General features: G+C 49.1%; 1 protein-coding gene across 9 annotated transcripts in view; it reads right to left on the bottom strand.

The window, feature by feature from the left end:
• TM6SF1 (transmembrane 6 superfamily member 1) overlaps positions 1-17,750 on the bottom strand; it is a 54,910-nt gene extending 37,160 nt beyond the window's left edge. For 2 of the 9 annotated variants that reach the window (XM_059057322.2, XM_067030013.1), the window contains exons 1-7: positions 17,194-17,749; positions 12,116-12,219; positions 9,867-9,964; positions 6,218-6,321; positions 4,369-4,451; positions 3,632-3,753; positions 1,756-1,860 (exon numbers count right to left, since the gene is read on the bottom strand). In XM_059057322.2, the coding sequence (XP_058913305.1) occupies positions 1,756-1,860; positions 3,632-3,753; positions 4,369-4,451; positions 6,218-6,321; positions 9,867-9,964; positions 12,116-12,219; positions 17,194-17,285 (708 nt within the window). In that variant the 5' untranslated portion in view covers positions 17,286-17,749. Of the gene's footprint in view, positions 1-1,755; positions 1,861-3,631; positions 3,754-4,368; positions 4,452-6,217; positions 6,322-9,866; positions 9,965-12,115; positions 12,220-17,193 lie in introns of all 9 variants that reach the window. The other 7 variants (XM_059057334.2, XM_059057333.2, XM_067030012.1 and 4 more) reach the window with 6 other exon arrangements.
• Positions 17,751-18,397: the final 647 nt, after the last annotated feature.

Below are 18,397 nucleotides of genomic sequence, written 5' to 3'. Positions count from 1 at the left end.
ATTATAAAGATACAGTCACATCTGGTTCTTACGTTTGCTGATAAGGCTAAACGTGCCAGGTTTAGTCACAAGCTGCTTTCTATTTAACAAAAGCTATTTTAGAAGCTCATCAGTAAAAAAGGAAAGAAAATAAATATTCACAGATTTACTCTGAAGAGATTAAGTAGAGGTTAATAGTGGAGAAGGAAATGGAAACTAATGCTCTGTTCTTGGGGATCTTTCGGGTATTCAGTTTAAATGTCTAGGTTTGGCTAACCAAAGCACAGCTTGTTTTAGGTTATCAATTTCACTTTTCCTGGGAATAACTCACCAACTATTCCCTGCAGGAAGAAAAGTACATTTCTATACCAAATTCATCTTTACTGTGCTTTGCAAGATTCAAAAATAGCATCCTCCTATCTCCAGTGCCTCACAGAGTAAATGGCCTTTGGGGGCAGTAAAGGATAATGATTTGAAAGTGAGGTCCTCTCTGAAGCCACCTCCTATATCCACTTTGAAAGAGGGCAGAGTAGACTTTAGGCCACAGAACAAACAAAGTGTCTCTCTGGCACATTACTGGGTCCCCTCTGAGTCACCTCCCTCAGGTACCATTCCTTGTGTCCTTAGCCATAAATGTCCCACCTAAATAACATGAACACGTCAGTGGCAGAATTGGTAAAAATAGGCCCCAACCTAAAAGCCCCACCTACCGAGGGTACACACACCCATGCACACGTTTTTCTCATGTGCACAGGGGAGTGGAGATGGCTATGCAAGAAAACAGTTGGGGCTCATTTTTATTGTTGCTGTTTTTGTTCTTTTGACTTTAGGAATTACAGCAAACTCAAAAAAGAATGTTTCAGTGCTCTGTGGTCTGAGCAAAGCCTATGGCCCTGCTTTCTCCTTTCCTTCCCTTCCCCATGCCACTCCTATTTGCCAGCTCTGCTCCAGGAAGTTTCTGATGATCCACAGAGGGAGAAAGCTCTTCCCTGACCCAGCTAGCCGCCCCCAAACAATGAATCAGCTGCATCGGTTTACACTTGCCACTCTGCCCCCAACTGCTGTGCAATGCCAGCAGCCTTAGAACAGTAATTGTCATTAAAGCTGAATATAATTACCCGTATAATTCTGGCTGCTCAAATTTATTGCTACTGAGCATAACCCATGAAACCGGGATACTGTGAAGGATCCTTGATCAATAAAAATAGTAAGAGCAATCACTTACTGAGCGCTTATGAGGTATAAGGCCCTCTGCAAGTGTTCGATGTGCCTTATCATTTAATCTTCAAACAATACTATAAGGTAGGTACTGTTATTTTACAGAGGAAGAAACTGAGGATCAAAGAGGTTAAGTGATTTTTTCCAACGCCACCCAGCTAGTAAATGGCCAGGAGTCTAGCACTTTACTCTGGTACTCCTTCCTCAATCCCGTCTCCCTACTCCTGAGAACACATGGATGCTCTGTGCCACAGTTTGACTAGTCTTAAGTTACCACCCTTACCAAAGATACTTAAATCAGAAACATCAAAGGAACCAAGAGAATGAGACTAATGGCTAATTTTTCAGGTACAGAGCTTGATCGAAGGACCTGAAGGAGGTGGTATGGAGCAGCCCAGAAGGGACTACCCCTTTGGGAGGAGAGGTCTGGGGTGAGGGTAGGAGAGTGTCAGGAAGCAGGTCCAGGCCTCCAGGATCTAATGGGAGGTATGTTTTGTTAGTGCACTAGGAAATCTGATTAAAAATATACTTTATGTTATTATGATATCTTATGCTTACCAAGCCTCTAAACAGGCAAAATCCAGTTGCCAGAAGGAGACACACAACCAACATTAAATCAAATGGTCTTCTCAGCAGGTCTTTCGCTTGGATTTCTTGAATTACCTAAAAGAGTTGGTAACTAATGAGCAGGCCCAAGGTGCCAAAGAATAATCTGAGATCTACTGAAACATAGATTCAATGATGATGGGTGGTGATAAGAGAATGCTGAAGATTCAAAACCACTAGCCATGTAACAGGAAAATAATTTCTCCCCTCAAGTCTCAGTTCCTCATCTGTGAAATGAGACTGGGCCAGGTGATCTCAAAGGGACCTTCTGGCTCTATGAGGCCATATTTTTTTTGAAAAAGCAGTTTTATGATTATAAATGTAAAATACACTCATTTTTAAAAATAAACCGTTAACCCATCATACTTCTATTAACAGTTGTTATATTTTCTAGTCACATACAGTTTTATATATATATATATATATATACACACACACACATTGTACTACATATGTATGTATAACATATAATCTACATTTATTTTTTCACAAAATTAGGACTTAATGTATAAACAATTTTGCATTTGTTCTCTTGCCTCTCACTATCTACCTATCAGTACTTTACCACATTATTAAAAATTCTTCTAAAACTTAACATCACATGGAAGTGCCATATCTCTGATTATTGGACATTTAGGCATTTTCACTGTTACACTTAATGTGATGATGAGCTACTTTGTACATAAATCTTTGACAGTATCTCTGATGATTTTCTTAGGATAGTACCCTAGAATTAAAATTACTAGATTAAAAAGTTAAATTTGTTAAGGTTGATAACACTGCCAGGTGGCTTTGCAGAGCGATTCTGAATTTATGTTCCTACCAGCACTGTGTGACAACGCCTATTTCTCCCCGGCCATCACTGTGTTTTAACAGTTTTTTTAAATGAACAGTCTATGTGTCTTACAACATGAATGGAACGGTGTTGATACACTGACATGGAGCCGAGCAAGGACCAAGGCTATAGTTACTGTTCGCTTATTTTTTAACAATCACCTCATTCCTCAAAGGGGTGTAAGGGAGTACCAGTTGTCAATGTGCCAAGCTGAGTTTACATAGCATGTCTAAATGTTTACAAATGAAGTGTCTGTAAATTAAAATGTATTTTAATGAATTCTATCGTAAGTCTTTTTGTAAAATGAAGAAGCGTGTTCTGATTATCTCTAGTAACTCATTTTTGTATATCAATTTTGCTTAAAGGATCTTGCTTAAGGATCTAATACCTATGAAAGGAAGAGAAACTTAGAAAAATGTCACTAGCTTAGAAATGAAGACCTTAACAGACTACCTGCCCGGCCAGTATTGTTTCACCTTGACCACCTCGGCTGTGAATGGAAGGGAGGAGGTGTCTCAGAAGACGTCCTGTAGCCAGTCTCGATGTGCCTGGATCTCTTGGTAATCAGACCCTATGGCTGTGTGTGCTACCTGGAACAGCAGTATCTCTCCAGCCTCCCTTTGGGGCAGTAGTGCATAGATAGCTCTGAAAGAGGTACCCAGGTGCTCAGACTCCAGGCTGTTAACAGCCCCAGACAAACCTCACGCTCTGCACACTAATGCAGAATCTGATGGGAAGAGCCAGTGTAACCTCTGGCACAGGAAGTTCCAAAAAGCATGGCCTGGCCAATCAAAGCAGATCTATTCACGCAGAAACAGACCATTCTGGCCACCATAACTAAGGTGTGAACCAGTGCTGCAGAATCAGCACAGTCACACTGATTGAATGCTCCAAAGGCTCCATCCCTGGAGGCATGGTTCAACCCAGTAGCCAGTGGATATGAGTGAGCCCTGTGAGTCTGAGAACAGGTTACATTTAACTTAATAAAATCACCTTTGAGGGATAATTATAATTTTCCGATGGCTGATTATAGATTCTGAAACCAGCCCAGACAGGAAGACAAGTATATGGTATGCTTAAGAAAAACGCAGGGCAAATGCGTGTTCCATACTTCCCTATTTAAAAGAGAGAAAAAAAAGAGAAAGTCAAAAGTATATCCAAACACAACATGTAGAACACCTCCCCGTCTCAAGTCATCTAAAATTTTGATATGGGCCAGACAGTATTTTTAATGAGACCAAAAACAGGTCAATTTAAAATTATTAGGTGTTTATTAACAGGCATGCCCTATCTACAGTACTTTAAAAATAGACAATATAGTATCCTGATTTCTTGCATGCATAAATAACTTCTACATTAGCTTTCAAGAATCTTAATTTTCAAGTACATTTATCAAGTTCCCATAGTGTATCAAGAGTTTTATATATAATACAAAGAGTTGTAGGAAATATTTTCACACTGAATGTAGCCACAAACACAATATTTACCCCACTAGATCCTTCTAAAACTCAGGAAACGATGGTCTAATTGTTCAGTGTACACTTCTGAAAATTGCTCAAAAGCATTTCTTAAAAGGTGAGATGGAAGGGAAAAGGAATAATTCTGCAAAACAGCTTTTTTGGTATACTTGGAATTTCTTGGTTCTATTACAATGAAAATAGCTTCCCTATTTAAAAACAATTCCTATTGTTTCAGAAAAGGAAAGTAAACTTTAAGATAAAGTTTCTTACCTACAATGTTTCCTGGCACAAAAACAACAATGCTCATAATAATAGATCCGACCCAATATAGGCCAATGGTTCTATAACTTTCCCTGTAAAGAAAAAAATCCTGACATAAAACATTTGTCTTAGAATACTATAGTATAAGATGCTCCACAATATTATCTTTGTTCTAACTAGTAAAGTACATGAATCAAAATGTACTGAATCAAGAGTAATAAATCAAATACAAGGAACCCTGGTGATCAAACTGCATTTCCATATGTGATATGCTATAGAACCCTCTTTGTGTCCTTTTGAATAGGAAATTATGCTTGCTACACTGATCTATTAAACCATACCATGGTCCTCACTATCAAAGGAGTCCTGCATTTCACTATTATTTATGAAACTCACAGCATGAAAGTAAAAAGAAGGTTCAAAGAAAACTGGATCCATATTTTAAATCATTGAGTAGTAGGATGTTAAGTGGACTTTCCCTGGTGTCACAGGATTTTAGCCAAAGCCCCAGAGATAAGTATAATAAGTGATACCTACCCCATGTTCTGAAGGAGCTGCTAGACACATACCCCTAATCTTAATAGGCGATGTTGACAAAAAGTGTTTACAACTGATAACTGACAGTCACCTCCATAAGGGGCCATGAGAAATTCAAAAAGAGATTCTCTGATGGGAAAGAGAAGTGGAGAATACTGTGTGCTTCCTGCCCTGCCCTATCCCCCAAGCCAAATGCATCAGATCCCAAGAGGCTCGTTCACAATGACTGGGATTGTCAGCAGGGGGACAGACCAGAATCTTCCTCCCCAACTGGATGCTAATCGAACCATAGAAACACTGGCGCACTGCTGGCAGCAAGCACAGCCTGAGCATTCTCAGAAATACCTGATGTGTTCCCTGGAGCTTGGGAACATTCATGAAGAGATGGGCGGGGGGCCTAGGAAAGTCCAGAAATTAGTTGGAACTGTCCTTGAGTGGATGACTGAGGGCATGGGAGGGGCACAGGACAGTTGGTCAAGCTTAATTTCAACCTGGTGTGGGGCAAAATGCACGGCTTTCTCTAACCTGGAGCCAAGGGGAGGCCTGGGAAGGTAGCTGGGCTTGAGCCATCTTTAAAGGATCCCCAAAGGGGCGTGCCTTCTGGGTTGCAGAGGCCCCAGCAGAAAGAAGCTGTGCGTGTACCACCATGGGCAGGAGAGTCACACAAATTCAGTCTGAGAGAGCATTGCTCATTTCAGGGATCAGTGTAATGCAGAGGTTCCTTCCTGTGGTAGGGGTCTCCAAGAACCCACACATGTGCCCCACAAGACAGAGCCAGCATATCATAACAGAGGCTACCAGTTCCCAGAAAGCAGCAATTGTCATGTAAGACTCTGCCCCTCTTCCTTTAACCCCGTGTACATACACACATGCTCCCAGAGGAGCCAGCCGCAGAGCAAGCTGAGAGGAATAAAGGGACAGACCACGCACCCCAGCCTCAAAGCAGGCCGCTAAGCTTCAGGGGTAAGCCTGAACTGGAGGGAAAGAGAGCTCTGAACCGAAAGGAGTTTGAAGTTTTGAATTACTATGTGCTGGGCTTTAATTTCTGAAAATGAGACTGCTGTGATAAGAGAACATAATCAGAAAGTTACGGGGTCTGCCCGAGCTGTCCATCATGGCAGAGGAGAAATCCAAAGGCATATGTTCGAAAGGCAGTGACACAAGGAAAAATAAAGCCGTGTCTAACTTGTCTCCACAGACCCTAGATTCATGTCCATGTGTACCTGCCTGTGTATGTGCCTCTATACATCCATTTTCCTTACCTACCCACCTATCGATTGCTAAGGTGACAAAGGCACACCCACCAGGCGAACTGACTTACTCCCAGGCTATGGCTGCCACCATCACCAGATACATCAGATAATGAGCAGAGCCATCCCAGTAGCAGATCATGTGCCCATAGGCCGTGTTCAGATACGGTTCACCCTAAGGAAAGCATTAAACAGAAGTCCACTTTAAATATGACTCAGACACTTCAACACAGAACACCAGACCTGTATTGAAAGTAAAATAAAGCAGCAGAACATCTTCGTCTGCTAAAATGAAACTATTCTTAATCCCATACAATTACACAATTGGTAGAAACATGAAAATGTACATTTACCCTGGAGCCGCCAGAACTAGGGTCTGCCACAGGGGGTGGAATTAGAGAATGCCTGGCCTATGCTAGGTCAACACAGGTGTGCACAGCGATACAAAACTGATGGCGTTACAGGCAGTCCTGGCCGCATGACGAACTCACTGAGGCCGAGTCTAATCTGTGACTAAAGGTGTTTGGCTCTGGGCAGCGGGGGTGGCCAGGGAAGACCCTGCTGACCAGAGCCACTGGCTGACCTTCAAAATTCATACTGACCCAGAGGCTTGCTGGGATGAGTGTGAGGAAGGCACGCCTTTGCCCCACCTCTGTCCCCATGTGGGCACAGACCGGCAGGCACTACACTCAGAGCTTCACACCCAACCCCTCGTTCAACCTTCCCAACAACACTATGGGATAGACACGATTGACTCCATTTTACAGATGAGCAAACAGAGGTTCGAAGAGGTTACCTGACCTGCCTAAGGTCACACAGCTAATTCCTAGCAGAAACTATACTACCAAGAAGAGCTATACTTCCAAGACATTTTTAATTTTATAAACAGATTTATGACGAACGACATTTCCCTTTCCCAGGTGCTTATGTTTCCAGGTGGCTACTGTAAAATCACTGTCAAACTTGCCTGGGTTTTTAGTGTCATTCTGGCTCCAACTCACTTTCCTTTCTTCTTTCTCCCACATTTGTGATCTCCTGCCTTGTTTCAGATGTTTTCCTAAGATGCCTTAAGTCCTTTCTACAGCAAGGAACAATGCAGGTCAACCAGCCCATCAGTCAACCAACCAAGCAGGGGATTCTCTGAAGCTCTGCACTCCCCTAGGGCAAAGACTGCTCTCTGTCATCTTGCCTCAAAAATCAAATCAAGTGACAATCACAGAGGTGGAGGAAACAACGTGAGTCATACTTCAGTACCCATGCCTGGCCCACATCTTTTCTCTCTGACGTGCTTTGATTGGATGATACTACCCAAGTTCATGGTTTTAATCATTGATGCCTACACACCTGGCTCTCGGGGCCAGTGCTGACCTCTCCTGGTGGCTTGATGCACATCTTCAACTGTCTGGTCCATGGGCCCTTCAAACTCACCTTTCCTCTAACTCATTGGCTTCCCCGTTCAACCACGCCCCACCTGGCCTCTCTGCTTTCATGGCGACACCATTCAACTTACCCAGGTCAAAACCACAGGGGTCGTTGTTCATTCCTTGTTCTCTTATGCAGTCTGTCGGCAAGTCCTATCAATTTTACCTCTATAATGTCACCCCAGGCAACCTTCCCTCTCGTCATGGCCTAGTTCAAGCCCTCAGTGCCCCTCACTGCACCTTTCCCACATGGTGTTCCTACCTCTCTCCTCTCCTTCCGACTCACCACACCGCTGCCCTGGCTCTTGACATGTCAACTCTTCTGCTCATAAACCTGCCAAAGCTGCTGGCGGCTGCAAGACCAAGCCCTACCTCCTCTTATCTGGCAGCTGGGTCCCTGCGCCTGGCCCTGCAGACCCTCCCACAGTTACACCCCAGCCCCCCATCTCATACCCTGTCTCACCACCCTCACCAGCTCAACCTCCAGGCCCTCTTGGCAGCCACCTCCTTCCTGAAACCTCCCCGCTCTGGACTCAGTGGCCCTGCACTCTCCAGGCTTTCCTTCTGCCTCTTCGCCTGTCCCCTCACAGTCCACTTCAGAGGCTCCTGATCTTCTGGCCACGGTCTCCAAAGTTCCACCCTCGGCCCTCTCCTCTCTACCCTCTCCTTTCCTCTCAGACCTTCAGGTACCAACTATACTCTGATGGGCCTTGTATCTCTTCCCCGAGCTCAACAGCTGTGAAGCCCTGCCAGCTGGGACACCTGCTAGGATGTTCTTTACCCACCTGAAACTCCACATGTCCCCAGATGAACTCAGCATCATCCCTGCACACGTGCGCCCCAGGCTGGCAATGGGGAGACATACGCTGTTTCTCCTCTCTAAGCCTCTTTTTTTTTTTTTCTTTTCTTTTTTGGCCGCGCTGTGCAGCTTGTGGGATCTTAGCTCCCCAACGAGGGCTGGAACCCGCGCCCCCTGCAGTGGAAGTGCAGAGTCCTAACCACTGGACCACCAGGGAAGTCCCTTCTCTCTAAGCCTTTACCCACACTGTCTCTTCTCCTTGACATGCCCTCCACCCACTAGCCTATCTGGAAAACGTTTATCATCCACTGCCACTGCCATTTTTAAAGAAGCCAAGGCCAGCGTCACCAACCCGCTGAGGCTCCCCCAAGTGCTCCCAGAGTCAGTGCTTCCTCAGTGCGTGCTGTGCCTGGCGTGAGCCTCCGTCTCTGTGCCTAGGACCATGCCATCTCACTGCCACATTAGCTCCTGGAGGGAGAAAGCAGGTCTTGTGACCCCCACAGTCTGCTCACCAGACATCTGTGGAACTGCATTTCCCCTTTTATCCCTCTCCAGTTGAATAACACCAGCGTTCTTCCAAAAGCAGGAATCAGGATGGCATCTCAGCCCTTACCCTCCCCATTGCCCCCAACTCATCCCCGAGACCTACTCATTCCAGCCGCCCAAGTTCTCTGAAATCCGTCTTTCTTCTCTACTGTCCATGCTTGGCCTCCGTCTGGGCCATCTTCATGCCCTTGCTGGCCCTGCAAAAGCCCCCTGACTGGTGTCCCAGCTCATGACATCGACCCTTCCCGTCAAGCCCATCCTTCTCAGAGCTGACTGACTGCACTGTTCCCTGACTTAAGATCTTCCCTCACATGCGGGACAAAATCCAAACTCCCTTAGCTTGCACACAAAGCTCCCCATTATTTGAAACACAGATGAAGACTACACTTCCAGTTCTGCTCCTTATTTCCTGTGTGACCTTAAGTACGTTACTTAACCTCTCTGGGGCTGGATTCATCACACCATAAAATAAGGAAAAAGGACTAGCTCTGTCAGGTGCCAGGGAGGTCTGTCATGCTGTGATGGGGGGAGGAGTGTGTGTTCATCCTCACAATCAAATGGCTTTATTAACTGCCTCAGTGTTTGGGGATTTATACATTTAAGACTGACCTGGGCTTTCTTAGAGAGTAGTGTATTAATAACAGTAGATACACAGATACTGGATTCATTTAAAGTAACCTCATTTATATTAAATACAAGTAAAGGGGAAAGGTGGTGGGTTGGGTGTGAGGAAGGAGCTGTAAGACCAAACGCCGAGGAGAACTGCCTCCCATGATCCAATCCTAACTTTCCGCTTCACCTTCCACGTGACTAAGTGTCCTGTGTCTATGGCAGCAAATGAAATACCGTGTGTCATCCCTGCTTACACTAAATGAAAGGATTTCCATCTCGAGCAATGCTGTTGGGGCCGCAGACCCTTTAGTTCAAGGCTCGTACTCGCCACCGACCCCGTACCTCTCTCAAGTAGTATGTCATGAAGCCATCAATGATCCCGTCCTGTTCCAGTCCTATGATGAGGTTCACCACGCTGGTAAATCCAAATACTGCGTACACTAGAGCAAAGAAAGCAGGAGTTCAAAAAGCTGTAGCTCAGGGGACGTTGCCTAAGAGCCTGGCATTCGCCAGTAATGATTTCTTTTCATGTTTTCCAGAAGATACTGCGGACGTTGTCAATACGGACTAAAAGAACATACCTCCTGTGCACGCAGCTGGATCTCTGCCGGTGTCGTGGAGCTGGGAGAGGACGCCCCCAACCCAGGGAGTAGCGAGTGACAAAGTCACCCACTGACTGTCCCAGAGGATTCTACCAGCCTGCCCCACCCATCCTCCACTTCCTACACGTGGCTGCCAGGGCCACATCTGCATCCCACCCGGGTAGCGGGAACAAAACCATTAACCAGTGGCCAAGGAAGCACAGAGGTGACCCCCAGGTTTAAAACAGGGACTCAAAAGAGATCATTCATCTCAGTGGTTAGTTACCAAGCAGTCTGCCTCACGGTGTGTCCAAAACGCACTTGCTTTATCCCACACTGGAGATCCGAAAGACAGACAGTGGCTGACGTGCAAGTGACAGTAGCTTTAAGAAGAAAGGCCAGTGATTTTTTAAAAAATGATACGAGATGGAACTGATGAATGTTAAAGAAGGAAAGCTGTATCATCTTAGAGAATCTCACTAAGGTTGTGAGAATCTCCTCAACGGGCTGAAAACTACCAGCAACAAACAGCTTAGGAATAATACTTTTTATACAGTGAGTGATCGAATTTAGTGTGTGGCAGTTTGTCAATAAAGCTGCATGTTCAAGTTGTAACACATCGGTGTCAAACTACGTAATGGGCATGGATGGTAGAAAAATCTGATGTTGAATATCAAAACAGCTGTGAAAAAAGAAATGGAGAGGAGAGCGGGGAAGGTTCACTCAGAGAGAAGGGAAGCTGGCCTGGCCCTGAGTCTGCTGCATTTACATCTTCCCCAGAAGGAGCAGAAGGCCCACACGCGCCCAGCCCTGTAGACCCTGCCTCCCTGGGCCTCTGTGCAGGCCTCTGGTCCGGATCCTGCTGACAGCGATGAGCCATCAGGTGATCCACCATGGCATGTCTCCCAGGAGAGGAAGCCTTCAGCACATGCTCATTCGACTATGCTGCCAACAATCGCCGATGCCAACAGGAGTGTCAGACGCTGGGTCAGAGATGGCAAGGACACTCTCTGCCCTCCAGTCTGGCCCTGTGGCTGCAGTGACAGACATGAGGACAGAGGGCTGAGAGGGTAGGAGCAAGGGTCCTCCACCCTGAGGAGTTAGGAGAGACGTGAGCGCAGCTAAGCGTGGGCTCCACGGAGTGTGGAGGGAGTGGGGGGAAGATGGCAGCAGGAGACCAGTCTGCAGAGGCCAGATCAAAGGCAGGTGGAGTGGGGCCTTGAACTCAGACAGGCCCAGCTCATCTCCTGACTGGCTGTCAGGTCTTAGGTAAGTTACATCATTTCTCTAAGCTTCAGCATTTTTTACATGCAAGTTGGGAGAAATTGTGCAGGTCAGTGCTGTCTCACTAACTGTGACCTTGACCACGTTTCTTAGCACCTCTGAGCCAGATTCTTCATCTGTGCAGGGAGGACATTTGTTGTGAGGATTAAATAAAATACTGCTAATGTGCTCAGCCACACCAGGCACACCACAGGTGCTCAATCAGTGGTGTTTTTATTCCTTTAACATACAAGTGTACTTGCCAGGCAATGGTCTAAGTACTTTACAGCTAGTATCTTATTAACTGTTTGTACCAACCCTCCATGGTAAGTATTGATACTGTTATTTTCCTCATTACACAAATGTGCAAATTGAGGCTCCATATGGCTATGTTCCATGCCAGGTGGAGGGCGCTGCAAACAGCAGGCTGAAGGCAGGAAGCCAGGAAGGAGCTGGCAAAAGAGCTGAGGTCAGAGGTCAGAGCATGGCTGGGGACAGGGGAGAGGAACGAAGGGATGTCCTGCCTGGCTCTGGCAGCGACCTTCCCTCCACCAGGATCCCAGCTGCGACAGGGTGGGGTCCACAGCTTGGGAGAGACTTTAGCTTATAGGAGAACAAAACTACTCCCACCCCTCCTGCTGCTTTACCAGTGGGCTCAGAGTATTCACAACCACAGAGGGAAAAAGACAGGCCCGAGTGTTGTGCTCTTAAGTGGACACAAAGTGTTTCCCTCCCATGGAGACGTACCATAGAACAGTGGGTCCCGGGGTGGTTTCCTTTTGACCAAGACACGAGCCAACAGGGCTACCAGGAACAGGATGAGGGCAGCCACCCCTACAATTGTCCAGGAACTGCAACGACCAGAACAGGGAGGTGGTCACTTATCAAAATAAACACACTCGTGCATGGAATTTCCTGGCTATTGAATGCATTCTCTTGCAGCTCTGCCTCTGCCTATCCCTCAAGTACTGGGGAGTTCATGAAGTTTATCCACAGCACTTGGGCCCCTCTGGGCTGCCCCTGTGACTTTCAGGGACCAGAGGTACTAGGTCCTCATTCTCCTGTCATCCTGCCCTCCTGGGTGAACCATGTGTCCGAGTGCCCTCGGCTGCTGTCCCGCTGCCTCTATCCACCTATTCCGCCAAGCCCTGTTCCCAGTGTCTGACAGGTCTAACCACTGAATCTGCCTCCTCTCTCAGGGCCAGCTGGAAACCCTCAGACTGAGCTCCAGGGAACACACAGGAGTCACAACTACATACACCTTCTCGGTGGACAAGCCCACAGGCTGTGTGTATAATCAAAGGGGCGAGAGGACGAGGCCAATCCAAGGAGGGAAGAGCCTAGGCCGGGCCTAAGGCCAGAATGATGCCAGCGCCCCAACACCCAGGAAGCCAAGCCAGCATCCAACCCCATACCCAGGAAGCCAGGGTGAGGCTAGGTTGGGCACAGCCCCTGGTCTTTCTCCTGGGAAAGGGCATGGCACCAAGGAGACTGGGGACCAAAGCCACTCCTCAGCAGGACAGCACTAGGGCACGAGGCTTGGTAGAGTTAGCAGTCAAGGGACCTGGAGTCTAGTACCTACTCCACCACTCCCTGTGTGACCTTAGGAACATCATGTCATTTCATCATCTGTTTTTTAATTCATTAAAAAGCATATTGAGGAAAAATGCATTGCACACCCCTGTGTGCCAGGCACTGAGGATGAAAAAGAGATCCCTGACTACATGGGGGGAACCTATCTCAATAGGCTCTGAGCTCCCTCATCCAGAAGGCTACCCCCAGTCCTAAGAGATGTTCTCTCTCTCACTCCTCCACACCAACAAGGCATCCAGTTCTAGACAAAGCTCCACCTGGCCCACTCCATGGCCTGCTACACTCCTCAGTAACCCTTGAGAGCTGCTGCAAGCACCACTCCTTAGCCAAGAGCCCTCCACACCATCACAGAGGACTTTTGGATAACCTTTGCCACATGCCCTGGGACTTCTGGAAAGTATCCTTCACAGCCCACCAATACCTACTAATATCTGAGGGATGAACTTATGCTGAAGTTCACTCCACACACCTACAGCTGCAATGGGTGCTAGGCACCAGTCAGAAATCTGCCCCTAATGTCAGAGAGGTGAGTCAGGAAGTGATCCAACTACTTGCAGGGAGATGGACCCCCAGGAGACTGGCCCCAGGTCCAGGACAGCTGTGTCCCCAGCACCTGGCCCCGGGACCCACTTAAGAGTAAAGGAGTGGGTTGTGGGCATCAGCAGTGCCCAGATTTCCAAATGCCACCCTAGACCTACAGAATCAGAATACTTCAGGGGTGGGGTATGGGAACGTGCAACCTTTTCCAAGATATCTGGATGAGTGTGCACAGAAAGTCTGCCTCGGGACCTCTTTTAAGGTGTTCAGGAATTGATGGATGAATGAGGGAGGGAAGGAAAGGAAGAGGAAGAAAGGAAGGAGAAATGGATGGATGGATGGACAGATGGATGGTAGATGGATGGATAGTTGGATGGATGGATGGACGATGGACGGATGGATGGGTGGATGGACAGATGGTGAATCGATGACATAGTTTTATGATAAGAATGAGGATGAAAGAGAGAGAGAGAAAGATAGAAAGAGGAAGGAAGGAAGGAAGAAAGAAGAGAGGGAGAGAGAGAGAGAAAGGAAGGAAGGAAGGAAAGAGAGAAAAAAGAGAAAGGAAGGAAGGAGGAAAAGAGAGAAGGAGAGTAGGAGAGAGAGAAAGAGAGAAGGAAAGAAAGAATTACCATGTCAGTAACCAGGTAAGAGACTGAAATAGGAGGTTTCTGGCGGTACACATCAGTGGATCCTCTAGGCTCCTCCTGTAGGGATGAGACAAAGGAGGAGCGGATGGAAGAGGAAGCTAATGTGGGTCAGGAACATGATGCTGGGCTGAAGCATCTGGTGAAGAGGGAAGAGGACAGGTGTGCGATGTAAGCTGACAGACATTTTAATCACAGCCTGAGACAGGTAGTGGCCAGGAGACAACTCCCATCCCTGCTCCTACCAAGGACCTAGGCTTGCAGCCAGCACCGTCACACAGCTGGTGCTCTTCTGGACTATGAGACAGCAGTGTGAACTGGTTCATGGTGTCCTCTCACACTCTCCACCTCTGGGGGAGGAGCAAAAAAATGAAGAGAAACTGGGGCAACAGATCACCTGTGTCTCCCAGTGACAGCCAAGTGCAGGACCTGCTCAGAACAGGGAGAAATGGATCCAGCAGTGGCTCGGGGTGTGGGGGGAGGGGTAAGGGCTGCCACTAACCCAAGGGTGGAAATGTTGTTAGTCTTGGAATGTGTGTGTGTTTTGGGATGGGGGGCAGGGAGTTGCAGATGCCTTTCCATGAACAGACAGCTACTGAGAGAGGTCATGTATGGGTGAGTATATTGGGTGAGTATGTGTGTTTGTGTGTGTGTGTATTTGTGTGTGACAGAGAGATCCCACCCTTTTCTGACTCCTCGACTTAATTTGATTTTTCTGTTTTTCAGCCTTTCGTAAAAGTTCTGATAGGAAGGAAGCTTCAACTAAGTCAACTAATGCAAACTTAATGGGATGCCCACTAGGCACGAGGCCCTGTGCTGGGCAGGACAATACTAAGGGGAGCTGTGGCCTGAGAAGGTAAGTTCTGACTACAGGAAAGTAACTCTTGTGAGAAGAACACAACCCAGCCGGGCTCAGAGGAGGGAGAGATCACATCTGCTTGGAGGGACCTGGAAGAGGAAGAGGTGGCATTTTCCTCTGGGCCATAAAGTCCAGGTGTGGCTTCAACAGTCAGCTACAGGGAGGAAGGCATCCCCGTCAGAGGGAACAGTGTGAGCAATGACAAGGAGGCAGGAAAGTTAAGGAGTGTCCTGGGGGCACAGAACAGTCCAGTGTGGCTGAAGCACCAGCACAGTGGGCTGGGCTGGTGGGCTGAGGCAGAAATGCACAGGGCACTGGGGCGGGAAGGGGACCTCCCGTGGGAGGCTTTGCCATGGGCTGGGCGGGAGAGGGCCAGTGCCAGGGGAACAGAAAGGAGGAAACAGATGCTAGCCCAGCCCGGGGAATTAGGGGGAAGGAGACAGTGGGAGGGCTGGAGGGAAGGAGTGGAGAAAGAAGAGGGAGGAATCAAAGGCTACTGGGATTTTAACCTGCAGGAGGACAGGAAGAATGGTTGGAACCAATTATTCCAAACTCTGCAGGGCTTAGCAATGTGCTCAACAATACACAGCAATACATAATCCACCATGTGTTCAGTAAATGCCATCACCATCCTCCCAGTGGCTGAGGCCAAATTCTCAGTCATCCTCAGATCCTCTCCATGCCATGTGATCCTTCAACAAGCTGCAGTGCCCTCCCTCCCAAATATCCCTACACCCAGCCACATCCCTCTCCCTGAACTGCCCCCTGTTCCCCTACCTGGAAAGCTCTGTCCCCAGATCTTCCTGTGGCCACCTCCTGCAGCTCAAGTCACCTCTTCCAAGAAGCCTTCCCTGACCACTAGTCCCCCCCATCACTCTCATATTGCCCCATTTTCTGTGCTGATGTGTATCTCAACACATGCCTCCCCAATCTCTTGTGGTTTGTTCATAGCTATTTCCCCAGCACCTGGAACAGTGCCAAGCATAGAATATGTACTCAATAAATATTTGCTGAACTGCCCATAATGCCATTTTAGGAGGGCAGGGTCCTCCATGCACTATATTCACAGACATGTGACATTCACTGCCCAGAGATGCTTCTTCCAGGAGTTGTGCCCCAAGACTGGGTCAGACCAAGGGCTGTCACCGCCCATGCCTAGGGAGCACTCAGTATGGATGGGTGCCATCTGGATAAGGCTGTCAGCAAGTGGTAGCCCCAGGAACAAGAGAGGAGCAAGTCACCGCCCTGTGGGCAGACACTTCTCTACAGCCTGAAGGTCTGGAGGGGGTTTGCAGCGTACAGACTGATGCAATTTCCTTAGCACCAACTGCTGTGGGAAACATAACAGGTTTACTTCCTCTTCCCCGCAGATAGCAAGAAACATCAGCAGGCCTGGAGGTCTGGCACCTTTCCCACTGCTAGAGCAGGCTGGCTGCTGACTGGTGCCCGTTGCTTGGCCAGGGATCCCTCACAGAGGAGAGGCAGGGCTTTGAACCAAATCCATATTCGGCCTCCTTCAGCCCCACCCATTTCCTTAGCATGGAACTGCCCTGCCTCTCTGCCTGGCTGCCCATCCTACACAACACTGCGCCCTCCCTTACGGCTTTTTGGATCCCGACAATAGGATGCAAATATAGGCCATTTGACAGGAGGACTGAGGCCGGGCCACATGGTTAGTGCCAAAGCCAGGCCTAGAACCCAGGTCTTTGCCTGTTCGTTCTGGGCTATTTCTGCTAGTCATTCACAACAGTTTCTAAAATTAATACGAAATGACAAGTATGCGTGTGTCCATACATGGAAACGTTCCTGAGAAATGTGAAACGAACAAGGCACAGCCTGAGATAAGACCAAGCTCCAAGTTGTCGGTGTGTGTACCGCCCCACCCCTGCCCCTGGGCAATTCAAGGGCAGGGGCATTGCCTTATTGACCTCTGTAACCCCGGATACCTGGCACGGGGCGAGCACAGAGCGGACGCCCAGCACTTGCCCCCAGAATTGCGCCGAATATCAGGGATGCCAGCCTAAGCGAGGACCCCGGCCCGCACGACTCCGGGCGCCTCCCCTCCTCCGGCCGCCCGCGGGGAGCCCTGAAGGCCGGCGAACCGCTGCCCTGCAGTTTGCGGCTCGGCCCCCTCTAAAAAGTTGCTGGGGCTCCTGACGCGCCGACCCCCGCCGCGCGCATCCACTCACTTGTGCTGGGCCGCCAGGTGGTTGAAGACGTAGGTGACCGGGATGGCCGAGAGGGACAGCACGAAGACCCCTGTGGCCGCCGAGGCACTCATCGCCGCCGCCGCGCCGCTTGCCCTTCACCGCATCCCGCGCGGGCGCCCCGCCCCAGCTTCCGGCTGCGCCCGCGCCCCTCGGCCGCGCCCTTCAAGGCGCCACGCCTAGCGCGCCCCCCGCGCTACGCCCTCAGCAGCGCCTTCTCGGCGCGCCCGCCCGCAGCCGCCTGGTAAGCAGGGCAGGTGCACAGGCCCGGGAGGCCCCCTGCCGTCCTCCAACCCAGGGCAGCTGGGGCTCCACCGCGAGCGCCGAGCGGCGCCGAGGAGCGGCGACAGCCCCCTGCCCGGGGACACGTGTCCCCGGAGGCGCGCGCTCTGCGGAAAGGCGGCGGACCGGGAGGTGGGCGCGGGACCCCGGCCCTGGGCGCAGCCGGGAGCTTGTCATCGACGAGAGAGGCTCTGGAGAGTGTCTGGGCCGAACTGCGGGCAGGCAGAGGGTGGAGCCAGACCCGGGGGTGTCAGAGCGGGAAGAGCCCGCGAGATCATCCACGTGGGGAACCTTCGGGCCGGGGATAGGAAGGGATAAATGATCCCGAAACCTTGGAACCTCTCCACTGGAGCAGCCAACAGCCGGCAGAGAGCAGTGCTCCTAGCCGAGTCCGAATTCCGGTTTGAACCCCGCCTGCTCACTAACCAGATGTTGACCTTGGTCAAGTACTTAACCTCTCTGTGTATTTTCCCTTCTCTACCAAATGGGAATAACCCACGTCAGTGTGATTGTGGGATTCACTGAGTTAATAGGCATGAAGTGCGTGCCCAGTACTGCTCAGTACACTGCTATCACCTGCAATTCCCATTTTTACTTGGAGTTGACACTCCGAGGAATACGATGATTTAAGAGACTAGAACGCTATTCATTTCTGTTACAGGTAGCGTTCCTGGAAGCCAGTTTACCACCAGCCAGCCTGCCCTAGGCCATACAGAGTACAAGGAAGCCAAGGACTCTGCCCTCACACTGCTGTCAGACAGACGCCTACTCATTACAGAGAATAATGTGGGCCAAGTCTGTCCTGGCTGCTTGACCATGCTGCGGGGCAGCCTCAGACAGCCCCTGTGACAGAGCCTGGAGTCCTCTACTGGCTGGGAAAGGGAAGGGAAGTGAGTTTCACACA

Source organism: Kogia breviceps, chromosome 3, assembly GCF_026419965.1.
Source record: "Kogia breviceps isolate mKogBre1 chromosome 3, mKogBre1 haplotype 1, whole genome shotgun sequence".
Taxonomy (NCBI): Eukaryota; Metazoa; Chordata; class Mammalia; order Artiodactyla; family Physeteridae; genus Kogia; species Kogia breviceps.
This window is presented reverse-complemented; position numbering and strand designations above follow the sequence as displayed.